At 41.1% G+C, this 17,783-nt stretch overlaps 1 protein-coding gene across 1 annotated transcript; it reads right to left on the bottom strand.

Moving 5' to 3' along the window:
• Positions 1 to 2,299: 2,299 nt before the first annotated feature.
• Positions 2,300 to 7,668, bottom strand: LOC138955118 (uncharacterized; the record flags this gene model as incomplete). Its single annotated transcript, XM_070326792.1, has 3 exons — positions 2,300 to 2,519; positions 7,137 to 7,343; positions 7,573 to 7,668. Coding segments are annotated over 3 exons (523 nt in total), but the record flags the coding sequence as incomplete, so codon positions are not given.
• Between the last annotated feature and the right edge of the window lie 10,115 nt (positions 7,669 to 17,783).

Below are 17,783 nucleotides of genomic sequence, written 5' to 3'. Positions count from 1 at the left end.
CACTGTGCACACCAGTATATGCAATATGTACTGCAGGTAAACTAACTTCAAATACACATCATGGGTTAAGAAGGAACGTTTATTAGAACATCATATTCGGTAGTGGTTCCTTATACTATCTCTTAGCACTGTGTACACCAGTGTATGCAATATGTACTGCAGGTAAACTAACTTCAAATACACATCATGGGTTAAGAAGGAGCGTTAGAGTATAACTTGAACAAGTTTAAAAAACGATTATCAAGAAGAGTAGAAATATTCAAACAGGTAGTTATCTATATAAGCGATACACATCAACTTTCTTTGCTTTGAAGTAGATATAAATGTCGAAAGCAACAACTCTTGACCGACTGAAGTCATGTATATGTTTTGGTCAATGGAGTATATATATATATGAGTGCAGAAAATAGCGAAAAGATACAAGAAGTTTTATCTACGAAGCTAAGTAAGTGTAACATTAAATATATACAGACTAGCTTTCATAATGTATGCAAAACGTAGATTAGTAGTCATTTGAATAAACATCTAGTCTTCTGTTATGGTGATGTATATATACTTACTAGTACTATCACACGATGAATTTTGAGTAGCTTCGTCATTTGTATGTAAACAACGGGTTGTTCAGTATCACAGAACACTGGCATTATCATTTTTGTTGTGAGATAGATGCATTATTGGTTTCCCAACCCAAGACATCTGTTTACTGTCGCTTGGCAAAATGTAATGAATTTTAAAACTACAATAGCAACGAAACTACATCGTGGAGCCTCAGCGCCTACTTGGCAAAAGTGATCAATTAGGCTGACATACAGTGAATTGTTAGATCCTCTAAAACAACTACAGTACAAACAATTGGAAAGGTGAGGGTTTAGTCATAAAGGTAACTGCAAACTGGTATGCGTGTACACAGGACAGGTATGCTCTGGTGAAATGCTTTACCTGAGATAATCCGATCTGTTTTGAGAAGAAAAGATAAAAAAATCCACAGGTGGTCAGATGACAAGAATACTTGACACAAACAGTGTCAGTCATGACGGATGTTAACAAACAGACCCCGCCCTCCCCCCCCCCCCCCTACACACACACACACTGACACACACACACACACACACACACGCACGCACGCACGCACGCACGCACGCACGCACGCACACACACACGCACGCACGCACACACACACACACACACACACACACACACACACACACACACACATATAAGCAAACCCACACAAGCAGACAAAGAGCAAAACAAACAAACATAGATCAACAGCGTCATAAACTTACAAACACAAAAATATTCAGCATTCCTCCTACCCGCCACGACTTACAACTTAAAACACAAAAGAAGAGGTCGAAAACAGAACAAAGGAATAAATACAATTAAAGAACCCAGCCAGAAAGGCGTCTTCTGGAAAATAGCTTTGCCACTCTGAGAGCCATAGCAAAGGATGGACAAAATAACATATCAACAACGAGAATAATTGCTTTTGCGAGGCTCAAAAGAGAACAACACAAACATAAATACACTTATTCCCAAAACATCCTCCGATCCCCCCCCCCCCCCCCCCCCCCACCCCACCCCCCTCCCCCTAAAAAAATAGGTCACGCTCAGGCACAAATGCATCTACGAGCTGTGCATACAAGGGTTATTCGGAGGCACTGTTTACAGAAATATGTATACAGACAACAATGGACGCATGAAAACCTAGCCACGAACAAACAACCAACAACACCGAACTGCCTTCACTGTGAAGGGAGGTAACCATTTTCTGTAATCACGCAGAGCCACGAGCTGTCTCCCTTTCCGGTGCAAGAATTATGATCCGTCTCCCAATGAAATGCGAAATGGACCATCTCAGACAGACTGTCGGGCAGGTAGACAGTCGGACAGTCAGACAGATATACACAGACAGAGAGTCAGACAGACAGACAGACAGACAGACAGACAGACAGACAGACAGACAGACAGACAGACAGACAGACAGACAAACAGACAGACAGACAGACACACACACACACACACACACACACACCGGCACATCCACACACTAACGCACCGTCTATTTTTATTTTTTCCAGACACCTGAGTACCGTCACAATTGCAGTCGTGAAGTGCGACAGGCAGACAGACAGACAGACAGACAGACAGACAGACAGGCAGACACAAACACACACACACACAGACGCAGGCACATTCACACACTAACACACCATCTCCCCCTACAACCCCCCCCCCCCTCAAACACACCCCAACACCAACACCTCCCTTATTTTCCAAAACATATCAATAGGCATACCTGGTGTCTCTATTGTGTAGCTGTATGTTAGAAAAGACGACGCGGACGCGTTCCCCTGGCAACGCGTGCAGATGGTAGCGACACCTGGAGTTTGGTTTGTAAATCTGCGGGTAAAAGGGAGAGAAGAACTTGCCGGATTTGGATTTATGGCTACTGTTGCTGAAGAATTCGTACGTGCACGGTTGGCCCTCTACCCTTCGGCCGGTCGTGATGTAATTTCCTGGAAAAAGAGAGAATGGGGGAAAATAGTGGATATGTTTTAATAAAAATCAAAACAATAAGAATATTGAAGTAGAAATAATTATGCATTGCTTTGAAATGCTTTCTTTAGGGATCCACACTATGTGCGTAAAGTACATGGTCTACTCTGCGAGAAAAGCCTGAGTCTAAGAACATTCTGTAGTTTTCTGAAAATGAATAATTATCTTGTTTCTTTTTCTTTTTTTCCAAATGAAAGCAAGCACGCACGAAGGCAAATAATTATCTTTCTTGTTTTTTGCATTGTCTCATCAGAAGAAATTTGTCATCTTTCTTTTTTTTTTTTTTTTAAAGATCGGCTGTATTCTGGGATCGTTACAAATGATGCAAAAGATCACCAAGCTGTCGCGAATAGCCGAGGGGAATAGAAGACAAGACTGAGAGAATGACAAGAAATATATACAGACGTTTTCAACGGAAACGATTCTTTTTACGTTATTACAAAACGCCATTAAATCAGAAACTTCCCTCCTCGCACACAAGAAAATTAATCACAAAAAATGCGGACAAACATTCCGCGCCCTTTCCAATTTGTCCCCCTTTTTTTTGGGGGGGGGGGGGGGATGGAACAGGTGTTTTCTTAATAGAAAAAAACAACCTTTGATAAAATCCCAACGATCTGTTTTTGTACTGTGTTTCAGATTTAAAAGTTGGGTTTACCAAAAAAATACGCTGCTGAATTCACTTATTGACATCAGATACAGGGGGACGTTAAACAAAAGAGAAGACCTATTTTCACCCAATATTTTCATTTCCCAGACTGTTATTTTCTTTGTTTGCAGGTGATGTATAGGAGAGAAGAACCTGAAATGTATGAGTAAGCCCTATATATCAATTTCTATGAAAGTCGTCAATGAACTGAATTCAGGAGTCCCCAATACTTAATGCTCATGTGTGTCCAGATCGGCGGCATGGCCACGTCGTTTTTGAAGGAGGGAATTTGAGACAAGGCGTCTTGTTAAAAATTAAAACAAAATTTGGTCACAGAAAGATGTGGGAACAACATGAAAACGAGTACATGCTGTGGGCCATCCCAAATGTATTCAAATTCATGGATCGTGATTTTATAATCTCCAATCTTGTTATTGTTGGTAGAAACAAAAGTGCGCTACATCTGACATTACATACGTCGGAGCTTGCAAATATGTACACCTCATGCTAGTTTTTCTATGGTTCTAGCACTAGTCTCGCCCCCCCTCACTCCTTCATTGTTATTGCACAATAACAACATAACACTAATTATTAGTATTACGAGTCCACAAGATATTCCTGCTTCCTTATGATAAGATTGAAATGGCTACTAAATACGTATGAATGAATGAATGATCTGATTTTTTTTTTTTAACTTGAATGAATGATCTGATTTTTAAAATTTGTTTTTAATGTACCATGCTTGCAAGTTGCTGCCACAATCAAGACGGCTGATTTCTTACCATCTGGTTTGGAATGCTGCAATAAATATGAATGATTTTCTTCTGACTATATCATGCCTGGTTCTTCTTTAACATCACTTGCCTGACAAACTATGATTCACAATAAACAATAAGAAACCATATAATTATGAAATTATGATTCCAGCAGTCAGGATTTTCAGTCTGAGTTCTGTGAGTTTTAGATGTGCCTTTCTTCGTGCATCTTCTAAGACTATTTCCTCAATATCATCGAACACTACTTTGAACAACATAATAACAATACAAATAACATCAACAACACGTTATAGATTATCAGTAAATGCATTAAAATGGAACACATTGTTTACACGCATCTAACCATGATTATTATACCCAGAGAAACTGGATTCGACAGGCACGTGCATTTTATACGAGGTAACGTACATAATCAGAACCGGTTTGTAAAAACTGCAGAGCAGAGACATCAGAGTCACACGACAACAACTAAAATCATCGAATCCGGTGCAGTTTTTGGTGAGACCCTCATACACACAAAGTGAGGATCAAAATAATCCCACGAGCCGAAAAGAGAAATGGCAAAGTTAAATGGAAAAGAGCTGTCGAATGCACTGCCCATGAGGTGAATATGAAACAGAAAATGACAGAAAGGCGGAGAAAGAGACAGAGAGAGAGAGAGCAGGCTTTGAACACAGAGGTAAAAAAGACTTGAATAGGATATCGAGAAAGGATGAGAGAGAGGCATGAACTCAGCGACTGAGAAAGAAAAACAGAGAGAGTGGGAGAGAGTCAAGAGGAGGCTTGGTGAATTTGTACAAACAAGAACATCATTCCAACCGCAACCAAAACAGAATAAAAAAACATTCCTTGAAGAATCAGGCAAAAATTGATGGAAGATGAAATAAACAATAGCTGAAATTGCAGGGAATTTGATTTTTACGGCAGCTGAAATTCAGGGGAAGGAGTATTTAAGAAGAATAAAAGCCATATATTTCTGGGAAAAAAATCATGATGTTGAAAAAAGCTCACGTCTCACTTACTTACAGCAGCCTCTGAAAAATGGAATTTTGACACGCATACAGGTCGTTCATTGTAGGGGATATAACACCACTCTTTGCGAACTAAGACAAGTAAGGTATCAAATAAGAAAAGGGTTTTGAGAATATAAGAGAGAATGTCTGTCATTATCGATAAGTTGGTTCTCTCGTTTTTTAAGTTTTGTAGCTGTAGAGTATATATATGCGTGTGTGTGTGTGTGTGTGTGTGTGTGTGTGGGTGTGTGTGTGTGTGTGTGTGTGTGTGTGTGTGTGTGTGTGTGTGTGTGCGTGCGTGCGTGCGTGTGTGTTTGTGATAGAGAGAGAGAGAGAAAGAGAGAGAGAGACAGAGAGAGAGAGAGAATCTATCTATGAATTGTCTAATAAACACTGTTTAAACCAGAGAGAGAGAGATCGATCAATGAAAGCTGGACCAAGGGAAGTAATCACTCCTAAACACAAGAAAACAGGAGTTTGCTACCCTGAATGGAACACCGCATTTCTGTTGCCTGTCCAGTTCTTGCGCATTTTTGTCCTGAAACAGGTTGATCTGACAACTTACCTTTGTCTCAAAGAAGAAATGCAACAAAAGTTACGTTTAAATATCAAAACGCTGGTTTTTTTTCGTTACCAACAAGTTATACGCTAAACTATAGTAACTCAAGAATATTTTATTTTGTCCATGACAAAATGTTGCTGAGAATTTTGATGAGCAAGCTTTCTAAAATTGCGTTTGTTTTAAAACCTGAAAAATCCAAAACTCCTTCCATTATTTCCAGAAAATATATCCTTTCAGAAAAATAAAAATTCCCGAACAAAATTCATCAAATATCTGAATAGATAGGTGTCAGAATACAGGTTTATCTATTGTGTCCATCTAAGGTGATGTCATGATCTAATAAAAACACAATTTCAATTATCTGTGTCAAGATGTTTTGGGGTGTTAACAGGTCGTGAAACTGCATAGTCAGATTTTGTTGTTGAATTAATTTCGTAAATCAATCGACGCAATCAACATACCAGGTACTCACACACTAAAGACAAAACATCCTACATCGCACAGACTGCGGCAAGGCTGCTGAATTGTGCTATGATTGATTATGTTGAAGTGAAATAATATGATTACAACACGGTCAAACATCAACAGTTCCGTAGTGTTTTGTTGTTTTAGTTTTGTTTTGGAGGTGGGAATCAGCTTTTTTTCTAAGACATGAGGACTCGCATAAGGAAATATCAAACTTTACTTTCTTAAAGTTTCGTAGTGTTAAACATTTTACGTCCTTTGTATTGTTGAACAAAAAAACAAAAAAACTTTTTACACAGACATTCTGAGACAGCCCTTGTTCTCCGAGAGCGCGCCAGCGGTTGAGTTAAACAATGATATGAGTGTTGAGATCTGTGTCGAATGTCATATTTTGATCAAAATACAAATGACATTTATGTATCGATCTAATTTAGTTAGAATTCCTGTGTTTTTTTTACTGTAGAATGCAAACAAATAGGATCTATTTTCTAGTCACGGCAAGCCGCCTAAATATGAGTTTAAGTCCGCCTCCGCCGTCACATGGATCACAGAATTAAAGCCCAATGTTCAAACGAAACATCTTCTTCTTCAGCGTTGGACGGTTGTGTCACTCATAGTCTTTGGCCTGCTGATGTTATGAACTGGAAAGTTTGGCGCAGTTCTTGTAATTCCCCACAGTTGTGCATCTGGAGTTGTGGTCTCTGGCCAAGTCTGGTAGCATAACGTTTACCTGAGAGCGGATGTACCTTGAAACGCTTAGCACACACCACCCCCTCTACCCCACCAATCACTACCAGGTCTTCCATTGTTCCCGATAGTTTTACATCTGGAGTTGTGCTCTCTGGCCAAGTCTGGTAGCATATAATCGTTTACCTGAGAGCGGATGGCGGATGTACCTTGAAACACATAGCACCCACGATCCTCTCAACTCCAACCATCCCTACCAGGTCTTCCACTGTTCGGCACAGTTTCACATCTGGAGTTGTGCTCTCTGGCCAAGTCTGGTCACATAATCGTTTACTTGAGAGCGGATTTAACTTTAACCACATAGCACACCAGACCCCATCAACAACACGATCCATCCCTCCAACCCCTAAGCAATCCCAACTCACTTTTGTCCAAGAACTGATAGATGCCGCTGAAGCCCCGAAACTTGTGGTTGCGGAGGCTCTCGGAGTGGAACTCGAGGATGAGGCTGCGATCGGAGCTGTAGAAGTTCTTCCGCTTGAGAGAGGAGATGTTCCCGCACAGCTCCACGTCCCAGCGGCTGTTCTCGTTCACTTCGGGGCGCTCAAGGTTCTGGAAGATGCGCACGAAGTCTGTGCAGTTCCTGCAAGAAAGATTGGAAGACATCGTTGTAAGTATCGTGAGTTGGGGTTTTGATAAAAATGTGGTATGCACTACGATGAATGAAATTTTCGTGATCGTTGGAATGGTTGTTTTTGCAGTTGTTGTATTTTGTTTTGTTTTGTTGTTGTTGGTGGTGTTGGTGTTGTTTTATCGTATAAATCAAAGTCTCGTCGTAATCGTTATCGTTATTGTCGTCACCGGCTTCACTGTCTTCGCCGTAGTCTCCCTCCTCCTCCTCCTCCTCCTCCTCCTCCTCCTCCTCCTCATCATCATCATTATCATCATCATTGAACCCTTCAAAATTGTATATACCATGATTAAAGAAAATCAAATTTGAAATGAACAAAAAACACGCCGACATTTTCTTCAAAAGTGTAGTACATAAATATTAGATATTCCTCGCTGAGAAGACATTTATAATATTTAAAAACAAACAAACACACAAACAAACAAACGAAATTTAACAAACTGCTATACATAAACGGACAAAATAAACATGAACGCAGCGCATTCGTCACACACATAATTAATCAGGCTTAAAGTACACCCACTGCGTTATCTCAAAAGCTAGCTGATATATCATTGAAAATTGATGAATCCGTGACCTAAAAAAACTTCCCTGATGAGATATATAGGGCGCAGCTTCATCAAGAGAACGACTGAGCCAATTCTGTGGCGTCCACGATCCAGGCGATAAGCTGCAAGGCATGGCCTTTGTTGCCAAACAAAGTAAGCGTATAGGGCAGCATCAGAGCTTCGGTGCATCAGACCTTTCGTACCTTTTCCTGCTGCATGACACCTTTCGGTATCACAGAATTTCCGCAACACCTAAAAGGCGCTTTTTTTTTAACGCCAACAGTTTACAAAAATCAATATAATTTCTTTCCCCCGAAAACGGAGTACGGTAACCTAAATGGCAGGGCAAAACGGCCGTACACGTAAAAGACCACTCGTGCAAAAACACGAGTGTACGTGGGAGTTGCAGCTCATGAACGAATCATGGTTCAAACGAAACAGTGCTGAATAAGGATAATTATAAGATGTTATACAATCCTGTGAGTTACCCTCATTAAAATTCGGGTTGCTTAATAACCGGTGCCGCAAATGAAAGGATGACGTTTGTTGCTAGTAAGCCACCATAAGCGTGTTTCAGCAGTGAAAAGTACGAATATCACAGTGATCTTTGTTACTGGCACTTGCAATAACAAGAGAATATTGCTGAATTACCGACGTCAGACAGGCTGATTGCAATCAGGACTTTGGCGCTGAAATACCGCCCAAGAGACGAGCCAGAGTCGCAACACACGTAGATCTAAGACACTGATATCAATGATTCAGCAGAGATGTTCGACATTTTCACAAATGAACAAAAGCAATCACTGTGCGTTGTATAGCGAACGGTATAGCTTATCTCTCCGATGGCATACTAGGGTCGGAAGCCACAATTGCAGGCATTTATCTTGCAACCACAATATTGGTACCTCAAAATTGGTCTGTGTCAGTATCAATAACAATGACAACGATTACTGTAACTCCTGATAGTCACCTGGCTGGCTATAGTGGAAGGGTTACTTTGTGTGGTCACATTAGATATTATGTTTTTGGAAAGTTCGTTTTATTTGCAGCCACAGTTTGGTAAAACGACAAACGGCTAAACCCAACCACCTAAGAATGAGAAGCGTTTTCGTAACATAACCCATATTCTGCAATAATGCTGCCATGACGCAGGGGGTAGGTTACAAAAAAACCCCGTCATGTACCGCTTGACTGCATACGGATATAAGCAAATAATACCTTAAACGAAAGCTAAAGATTGTTGCCATCAGACAGCAAGTAAAATGCCTAATTCGTATATACAGTTTTATTTTTAACAACATCTGTATAACATGCGGACGACAAAACAGGAAATGCCATTTTCTCAATCGATAACCGAACGCCTGGTTAAAACAGCAATCATAAACATCTTGAAAATTTTTCATTCTTACAGCTAGAATTATTTAACATCAACAATTGTTAATTTACAGAGGAAAACAACAGTCATATACATTACATAATGGATGATTCTGAATCAACTCCGAAAATCGAACCGGGTCGAAGTGAAAAAGAGTTTACACATACAGAGGCTTGAAAAAGGATAATTTGGTTCAATCTGTTAGATTTTTACCCATAACATTAAAGATCACCTCGTTATAAAAGGAAAGTGATCATTGTAAAAGGATTTTGCTATCGCAAAATAATTCAACTTTCCGGTTTTACCACATGACGTCAATAATGTTATCAAATTATTACATAGCGTGCATTTTTGTGTTGTAACAATATTTGTCTTACAAGCTGTCCATAAGTGTTTTTTTCTAGATTAAGAAAAACGAAAAACAAAAGAGTGAATTAATTCTAACGTGATAACAAGGCTTCCAATCTATACCTGTACGTCCATGCGAAATATATTGTTTGACAAATGCTAGCTCTCTGTGGAGAGCAGTTGGGGTGTTCCCATGCGGTAAGCGTATGTACATAAAGAAGCTATAGGTATAAGAAATCGAGTTTTGTGCGTCCAACAAATACAACCCTCAACAACAAAAAAAGTAAATATAACGAAGACAGAGCGAAAGGAATATAACGTTTGCCAACAGATTTTACATTGAACCACCCCGCATATTCAAGGCTATACCGAGCGTACGCTGCTAACGTGACGCCAAACAGTAATAACCAAAACAGTCCTTAGCCGACTGACTATGAGTCCTAGGTAATAAAATATAGGTAATGGATCGTAGAATAAATATAGATCACTGTAATATTTCAATTTTGGCACAAGTTTGCCGCTGTAACCTAACACAAATGCACACCGACATTACCACCACGAAAAACCCACTAGCCTTTCATTCCCTTCTTCCACAAGCCATATAAACCCGCAGCCTCCGATCCGCATTAGTCCCCACACACCCTTTTTTTGCGGGAGTGAAAAAAATGAGTTCCCGTGACTCCGATTTTCCGATATAGGCACCGGTGCCAGACACCCACTGAATTCCAGGCGGGGAAAGCCAGCGGCAGCGAGCAGTTGATGGGGTGCAAGCCGTGCCGTCCCCAGGGATGACCCCTCTCATTGATTCCTTGGGCCAGGGACAGACGGTCGGCACGTTGTTAAAACACATCCAGCTGAAACCTCACCTTTCGTCCCACCAACTAGCCTCAATTAGCGTTTTTCCCTGGACAAATGAGGTGTGGGCTTCTCTTTTCTCACTGGCCTACAGATCCGGGTCTATGCGTATCATGAGTTCGCGGTCGCGGTCAATAAACGATTTGTGTTGAAGCAGTCACATTTTTTCTTTTTCCTGCTCCTAATTTTTATTGGGGGGGGGGGGGGGGGGGGTGGCAGTGAACAGGGGCAATATGTATCAGTATGTGCCTGCATCAAAAACAGCATATTGAAAAAACCAAAAAGTCATAAATACGGTTTTGATTTGTATCTGTTTTTGTTGGGGGGGGGGGGGGGGCATTCTTTTTATCATTTTTAATTCGTGTGTGTGTGTGTGTGTGTGTGTGTGTGTGTGTGTGTGTGTGTGTGTGTGTGTGTGTGTGTGTGTGCGTGTGTGTGCGTGTGTGTGTTTGCGTGTGTTTGTGTGTGTGTGTGTGTGTGTGTGTGTGTGTGTGTGTGTGTGTGTAGCCAAATCAGTCTCTGTTTCTTTCTTCCAGATAATCCAGCTGAAACCTCACCTTGAAACTCAAAATTAGTTTCTATTTACGGTTTTCTTTTTTTGACAAAAGAAATCTTTTCCTGGTTAACCTTTAGAAAAGCAACAAACCCAAGCTTGCAGTTTTTTTTTGTCAAAGCAGACTCTCTTCCACCAGAATGAGGGCTTTACGTAAGGGTTCATGATCAAAGCTTGAAAATTCATCTAGCTTAACCCTTTCCTCTATACACACCAAAATAAAACAAAATTAACGAAAACTAGTGCCCCCCCCCCCCCCCCAAAAAAAATCCCTAAACACACACACACACACACACACACACACACACACACACACACACACACACACACACACACACACACACACACACACACTGAAAACTAATGCAAACAAAAATCACATAAAACAAACACAACTGATGAAAGTTATTAGAGCTCAAAATCAAATTAGAGCAGCAGTGCGAGAGCTGGTAGTGCCAGGCAGAGGCTGGTAGCTCTTGTAACACAATACAAATTGTATCTTCCGATAGGGCGGGAATGTAGAGGGTTCTTCTTTCAATCTGTTTTCGGCAAGACCTTGCGCTTTTTCACGTACGGCTGTAAAACCAGCGAGCTCTCGGAAAACAATTGACTGACGATCGGATTCGTCAATACTGACAAAATTAGGTTTGTTATCCCTGTCTTGCTCTCCCATTTTTATATTTAGTCAAGTTTTGACTAAATATATTAACATCGAGGGGGAATCGAAACGAGGGTCGTGGTGTATGTGTGTGTGTGTGTGTGTGTGTGCGTGCGTGCGTGCGTGTAGAGCGATTCAGACCAAACTACTGGGCCGATCTTTATGAAATTTTACATGAGAGTTCCTGGGATTGATATCCCCGAACGTTTTTCTCCTTTTTTCGATAAATGTCTTTGATGACGTCATATCCGGCTTTTCGTGAACGTTGAGGCGGCACTGTCACGCCATCATTTTTCAACCAAATTGGTTCAAATTTTGGTCAAGTATTCTTCGACGAAGCCCGGGGTTCGGTATTGCATTTCAGCTTGGTGGCTTAAAAATTAATTAATGACTTTGGTCATTAAAAATCGGAAAATTGTAAAAAAAAATAAAAATTTATAAAACGATCCAAATTTACGTTTATCTTATTCTCCATCATTTGCTGATTCCAAAAACATATAAATATGTTATATTCGGATTAAAAACAAGCTCTGAAAATTAAATATATAAAAATTATTATCAAAATTAAATTGTCCAAATCAATTTAAAAACACTTTCATCTTATTCCTTGTCGGTTCCTGATTCCAAAAACATATAGATATGATATGTTTGGATTAAAAACACGCTCAGAAAGTTAAAACAAAGAGAGGTACAGAAAAGCGTGCTATCCTTCTTAGCGCAACTACTACCCCGCTCTTCTTGTCAATTTCACTGCCTTTGCCATGAGCGGTGGACTGACGATGCTACGAGTATACGGTCTTGCTGAAAAATGGCAGCTACTTGACTAAATATTGTATTTTCGCCTCACGCGACTTGTTTGTTTTGCCCCTGTACCGTGTTACTGTGCGTCTGTACCTAAGTGTCATAATTTATTTCTCTTTCTCTACTCTGTCCTTTTCTGCTGATCACTAGTTCTGTCTCTCTTCCCCCCACCCCCAACCCTAACACCCCCGCCCCTCTTTCCTCTCATCACCTACCTCCGCTTCCTGGCAGCGCCCCCCAAAAAAAAATCAACAACATCACAAAATCACACACACACACACACACACACACACACACACACACACACACACACAGATAAAAACAGACTTGCATTATTTCACAAAATGAGTTTTTGATGGTCTAGTGCAAAAAATGCTGAACAAATTCATCCATTCTTTCTTTCTTTGACATTTCTTTTCTGAATCCAAAGGGGTTCTCTCACCCAGGGTTGTGGCTATTCAACTCATAAGTTGCGGAATTAACAGACGTGTTGCTCAGAGAAACAGGGTTGCTATTATACAAATCAGTTCCGTTTGTGTGTACGTGTGTGTGTGTTTGTGTGTGTGTGTGTATGTGTGTGTGTGTGTGTGTGTATGTGTGTGTGCGTGCGTGCGTGCGTGCGTGCGTGGTGCGTGCGTGAGTGCGTGCGTGCGTAAGTGCGTGCGTAAATTGTCACCTGTCGAAATTTGTCAGGAAGTAACTCAGGCTAAAGAAACAGGTTGTGAGATTGCTACCGATTTTTTCCCCAAATGCTGTCACATTCCGCTAGTAGTAAAGTCAATGACATCACAAACATTTCAGTTGGCTTTTCGCAATGGCTTCATTTTTCTTCGGTTTGTCTCGTTTGGTATGTCGTGTTTGCTAATAAGCTTTATTTACCACCGCTTCATTGCAAATGCTGTGATCTGACATATGACAGGCATCTCTTTTTACTTCCATCTTTTTTGTCACTTAAACTCTCCTTGACTTGACAACACTCTACGTAACGCAGAAAAGAAGACAGCGTATAACGGGTATTTGCTTTGAAAACTATTTATCATCAGGCCAATTAATGGCGTGTGCGTTGACGAGACTGACAGACAGACAAGCAGGCAGACAGACACTCACTCATACAAACACACGCGCGCGCACACGGAGGCATACATGTACACACACACACACACGCACAAACACATCCACACACACACACACACACACGCACGCACGTACGCACGACCACACACACACACTCACATACACACTAACACACACACATACACACAGGCACACGCGCACGCGCACCCGCTTACACACTTATACACATATGCAAACACCGACATTCATGATCACAGAAACAAACAACACGCCTCCACAACCCACAACCCCCCCCCCCCCCCCGCCCCTCTCCCTTCAAACCCCACACAAATATACAATCAGTCGTAGTTTAGAACCAAGAAGCAACCGGTACCCGGTCCCGAAACCAAGCCTTTGGTGAAAATTGCAGACAATCCCAGCGAGATACTGCGGAATCAATCTTCAGCCAGCAAGCCAGTCTCCTTTTCCACCGAGACAAAGGGTGACAACTCTCATGCCCAGTAGCGCCACCTATTATTGTATGGTGGACCACACGGGTCACAATTCAGGACCTGGCCTACTTGCTTCTGCATACAGTGTCTAACAATCCTGAAACTATTGACACTCCTGGTGGAAGAATAAAAAGCTTCGTTGACTTTGGTGGGTCCTCTTCGTTTGTGTCCGACCCTCTGAAGAAGACTCTGTGCGCTGAACAAAAATGCGATGTTTTACAAGGCTGAAAGCATTGGCGGTGATAGGAGCTATACAAATGTCAGATGCGTACTCCTATTTTCTGAACCCCTAAGCGAAAACTGTGACTATCTATCCCAAAAAAGGGGAATTACCATATTTTAAATGTCACAAGATGTTGGTGGGCAGCATACACAAATGGCAATATAAAACGCGATCAGACGCAACTGTTCCTGATTTGTATTTTTGTTTTTTCTTACTTACTGTATCTGAGTGTGCAGGTGTGACCGCGTGTCCTCTTAAAACGAAACAAAAGGGATTCAGTGAAACAGTTTCTCGTTGATGGGCAGTGGTCCATAAATAAAGACTATTTTGATTTACATTAATTGAACACTTTATGCTGCAGCCAGGCTGTGTCACGGGTTTGTTTGTTTGTTTGTTTGTTTGTTTGCTTAACGCCCAGCCGACCACGAAGGGCCATAACAGGGCGGTGCTGCTTTGACATATAACGTGCACCACACACAAGACAGAAGTCGCAGCACAGGCTTCATGTATCACCCAGTCACATTATTCTGACACCGGACCAACCAGTCCTAGCACTAACCCCATAATGCCAGACGCCAGGCGGAGCAACCACTAGATTGCCAATTTTAAAGTCTTAGGTATGACCCGGCCGGGGTTCGAACCCACGACCTCCCGATCACGGGGCGGACGCCTTACCACTAGGCCAACGTCACGGGTCGGTTGTACGTGCTATAACAAAAAGTATTACAATCAACTTTTGATTATTTTTTTTTATTAAAAAAACCCTATTTCTTATGGTCAACACGTTGTGATCATTACGTTGCAGACACTCATTACTTTTTGGCCTCGTATGCGAACAATAATGTTGTTACACGATGTTCATACACTTGCTGACAATTAGGAAAAGGATTTTGATAACAATAAAAGCATTTTTTGTCTTTTGTGACTTGAAAACAGAAAAATATGCATGCTTTGAAACATAAATCACAGAAACTGTGGCAAACTTTGGCTGACAAAATTGTCAGTCTGTGCATTCATTGTCGTCACATCATCAAATAGTGTGGAAGTACGAGTGCGTGCGTGCGTGTGTGTGTGTGTGTGTGTGTGTGTGTGTGTGTGTTAGTGTGTGTGTGTGTGTGTGTGTTAGTGTATGTATGTGTGTGTGTGTATGTGTGTGTGTGTGTGTGTGTGTGTGCGTGTATGTGTGTGTGTGTGTGTGTTAGTGTGTGTGTGTGTGTGTTAGTGAGTGTGTGTGTGTGTGTGTGTGTGTGTGTATGTTAGTGTATGTATGTGTGTGTGTGTGTATGTTAGTGTGTGTGTGTGTGTGCGTGTATATGTGTGTGTGTGTGTGTGTGTGTGTGGATTTTGGAAGTATGAGCTACCGTTCGTGCCAAGAGTGCAGTGAAACAAAGGAAGCGACTTTCACACCACGACACCGTTAACGATACACTCCTCATCGTGTTAAGCGATCATATACACCCCCACAGGTCTGTCGTGGCGTTTCCATGCGATAAGAGCATCTTTCCCATTGGACACATACCAAAATTCATCTGCCTGGTTGCTTCCTGAGCAGTTAGATGGAGAGACAATGTTCGGAAATAACTCTGACTGGTTTGTATGGCTTGTAAAAGAATAAACAAGTCGCGTAAGGCGAAATTACTACATTTAGTCAAGCTGTGGAACTCACAGAATGAAACTGAACGCACTGTATTTTTTCACAATGACCGTAGTCCGCCGCTTGTGCAACACGGAGTGAAAGTGACGAGCCTGTCTAGCGCGGTTGTGGTTTCGCTGTGCTGCATAGCACGCTTTTCTGTGCCTCTCTTCGTTTTAACTTTCTGAGCGTGTTTTTAATCCAAACATATCATATCTATATGTTTTTGGAATCAGGAACCGACAAGGAATAAGAGGAAATTGTTTTTAAATCGATTTCGGAAATTTAATTTTGATCATAATTTTTATATTTTTAATTTTCAGAGATTGTTTTTAATTCAAATAAAACATATTTATATGTTTTTTGAATGTGGAAATGATGTAGAATAAGATTAACGTAATTTTTGGATCGTTTTATATACAACAAAAAAATATTACAATTTTCAGATTTTTAATGACCAAAGTCATAAATTAATTTTTAAGCCACCAAGCTGAAATGCAGTACCTTCTTCTTCTTCTGCGTTCGTGGGCTGAAACTCCCACGTACACTCGTGTTTTTGCACGAGTGGAATTTTACGTGTATGACCGTTTTTTCCCCGCCATTAAGGCAGCCATACGCCGCTTTCGGAGGAGAAATGCAATACCGAAGTCCGGACTTCGTCGAAGATTGCTTTACAAAAATGTCAATCAATTTTATTCAAAAATGAGGGTGTGACAGTGCCGCCTCAACTTTTACAAAAAGCCGGATATGACGTCATCAAAGACATTTATCCAAAAAATGAAAAACATTGTGGGGATATCCTACCCAGGAACTCTCATGTTAAATGTGATAAAGATCGGTCTAGTAGTTTACTCTGAATCGCTCTACACACGCACACAGACAGACAGACACACGCACACAGACAGACACCCATACACCACGACCCTCGTCTCGATTCCCCCTCTATGTTAAAACATTTAGTCAAAACTTGACTAAATGTAAAAAGACAAGAACGGTAATTTGTTGGAACGTTTGTTGTTGACAAAACAATACGTTACCATCACATATACGTCGACCCCACGGTCTTTTAAGTGCACAGACAAACAATAAGTAACAATAACTTAGCTTGGTTGAGTTTTCGGCCGCTGCTTGTAAAAGAGTTGTTAAGCCTACTATCGGAAGTATTGATGCAAGCTTTCTCATGTGACCTAATATAGGCCAATCACTAGCGAGCGGCGTGTCTCCACAGTGACACTAAGACGGAGAGTAGTGATTGGCCTATACAATCACATGGGAAAGCTTGCCGCATGGCCCCACGATGTTTGTAGTCTAAATATGAACTTTTATTTGTTATTTCTTCTCGCTGAAATTTTAGGACATAAGAGCGTTTTAGGTGCCTGAGGCATTCGTAAAAGCTCAATAAAAAATTCCAACTAGGTTAAGAGATATTTGCAATTAAACACCCTTCTGGGTCCACACGGACCCACCCACCGGCGAAGGTTGAAGGAAAAACTAGACATGATATAGAGCTAGAAAAAGGGGAGGGAAAAGAAGAGGAAGAAAATGCCTACAAACGATAATACTCTGTAGGCAAAAGTTCGGCTTTAACGTTCGACTTACAAGTTTTGTTTTTAAACGTATCTCGATCACTTGTACCTTCAGGGATGAATGCTGTTGATTGCTTACGTGTACGAAGCGTATTTTTTAACATGGACTCTCCTCTTCTCTTTTCGTTTTTTCTGTGCTACTCACGCAAAAAGTGCAGAGATGCGTAATCGTCAGTTTTACACAAAACACAAGCGAATTGAGAGAGAGAGAGAGAGAGAGAGAGAGAGAGAGAGAG

This window comes from Littorina saxatilis, unplaced genomic scaffold (assembly GCF_037325665.1).
Source record: "Littorina saxatilis isolate snail1 unplaced genomic scaffold, US_GU_Lsax_2.0 scaffold_2126, whole genome shotgun sequence".
Taxonomy (NCBI): Eukaryota; Metazoa; Mollusca; class Gastropoda; order Littorinimorpha; family Littorinidae; genus Littorina; species Littorina saxatilis.
This window is presented reverse-complemented; position numbering and strand designations above follow the sequence as displayed.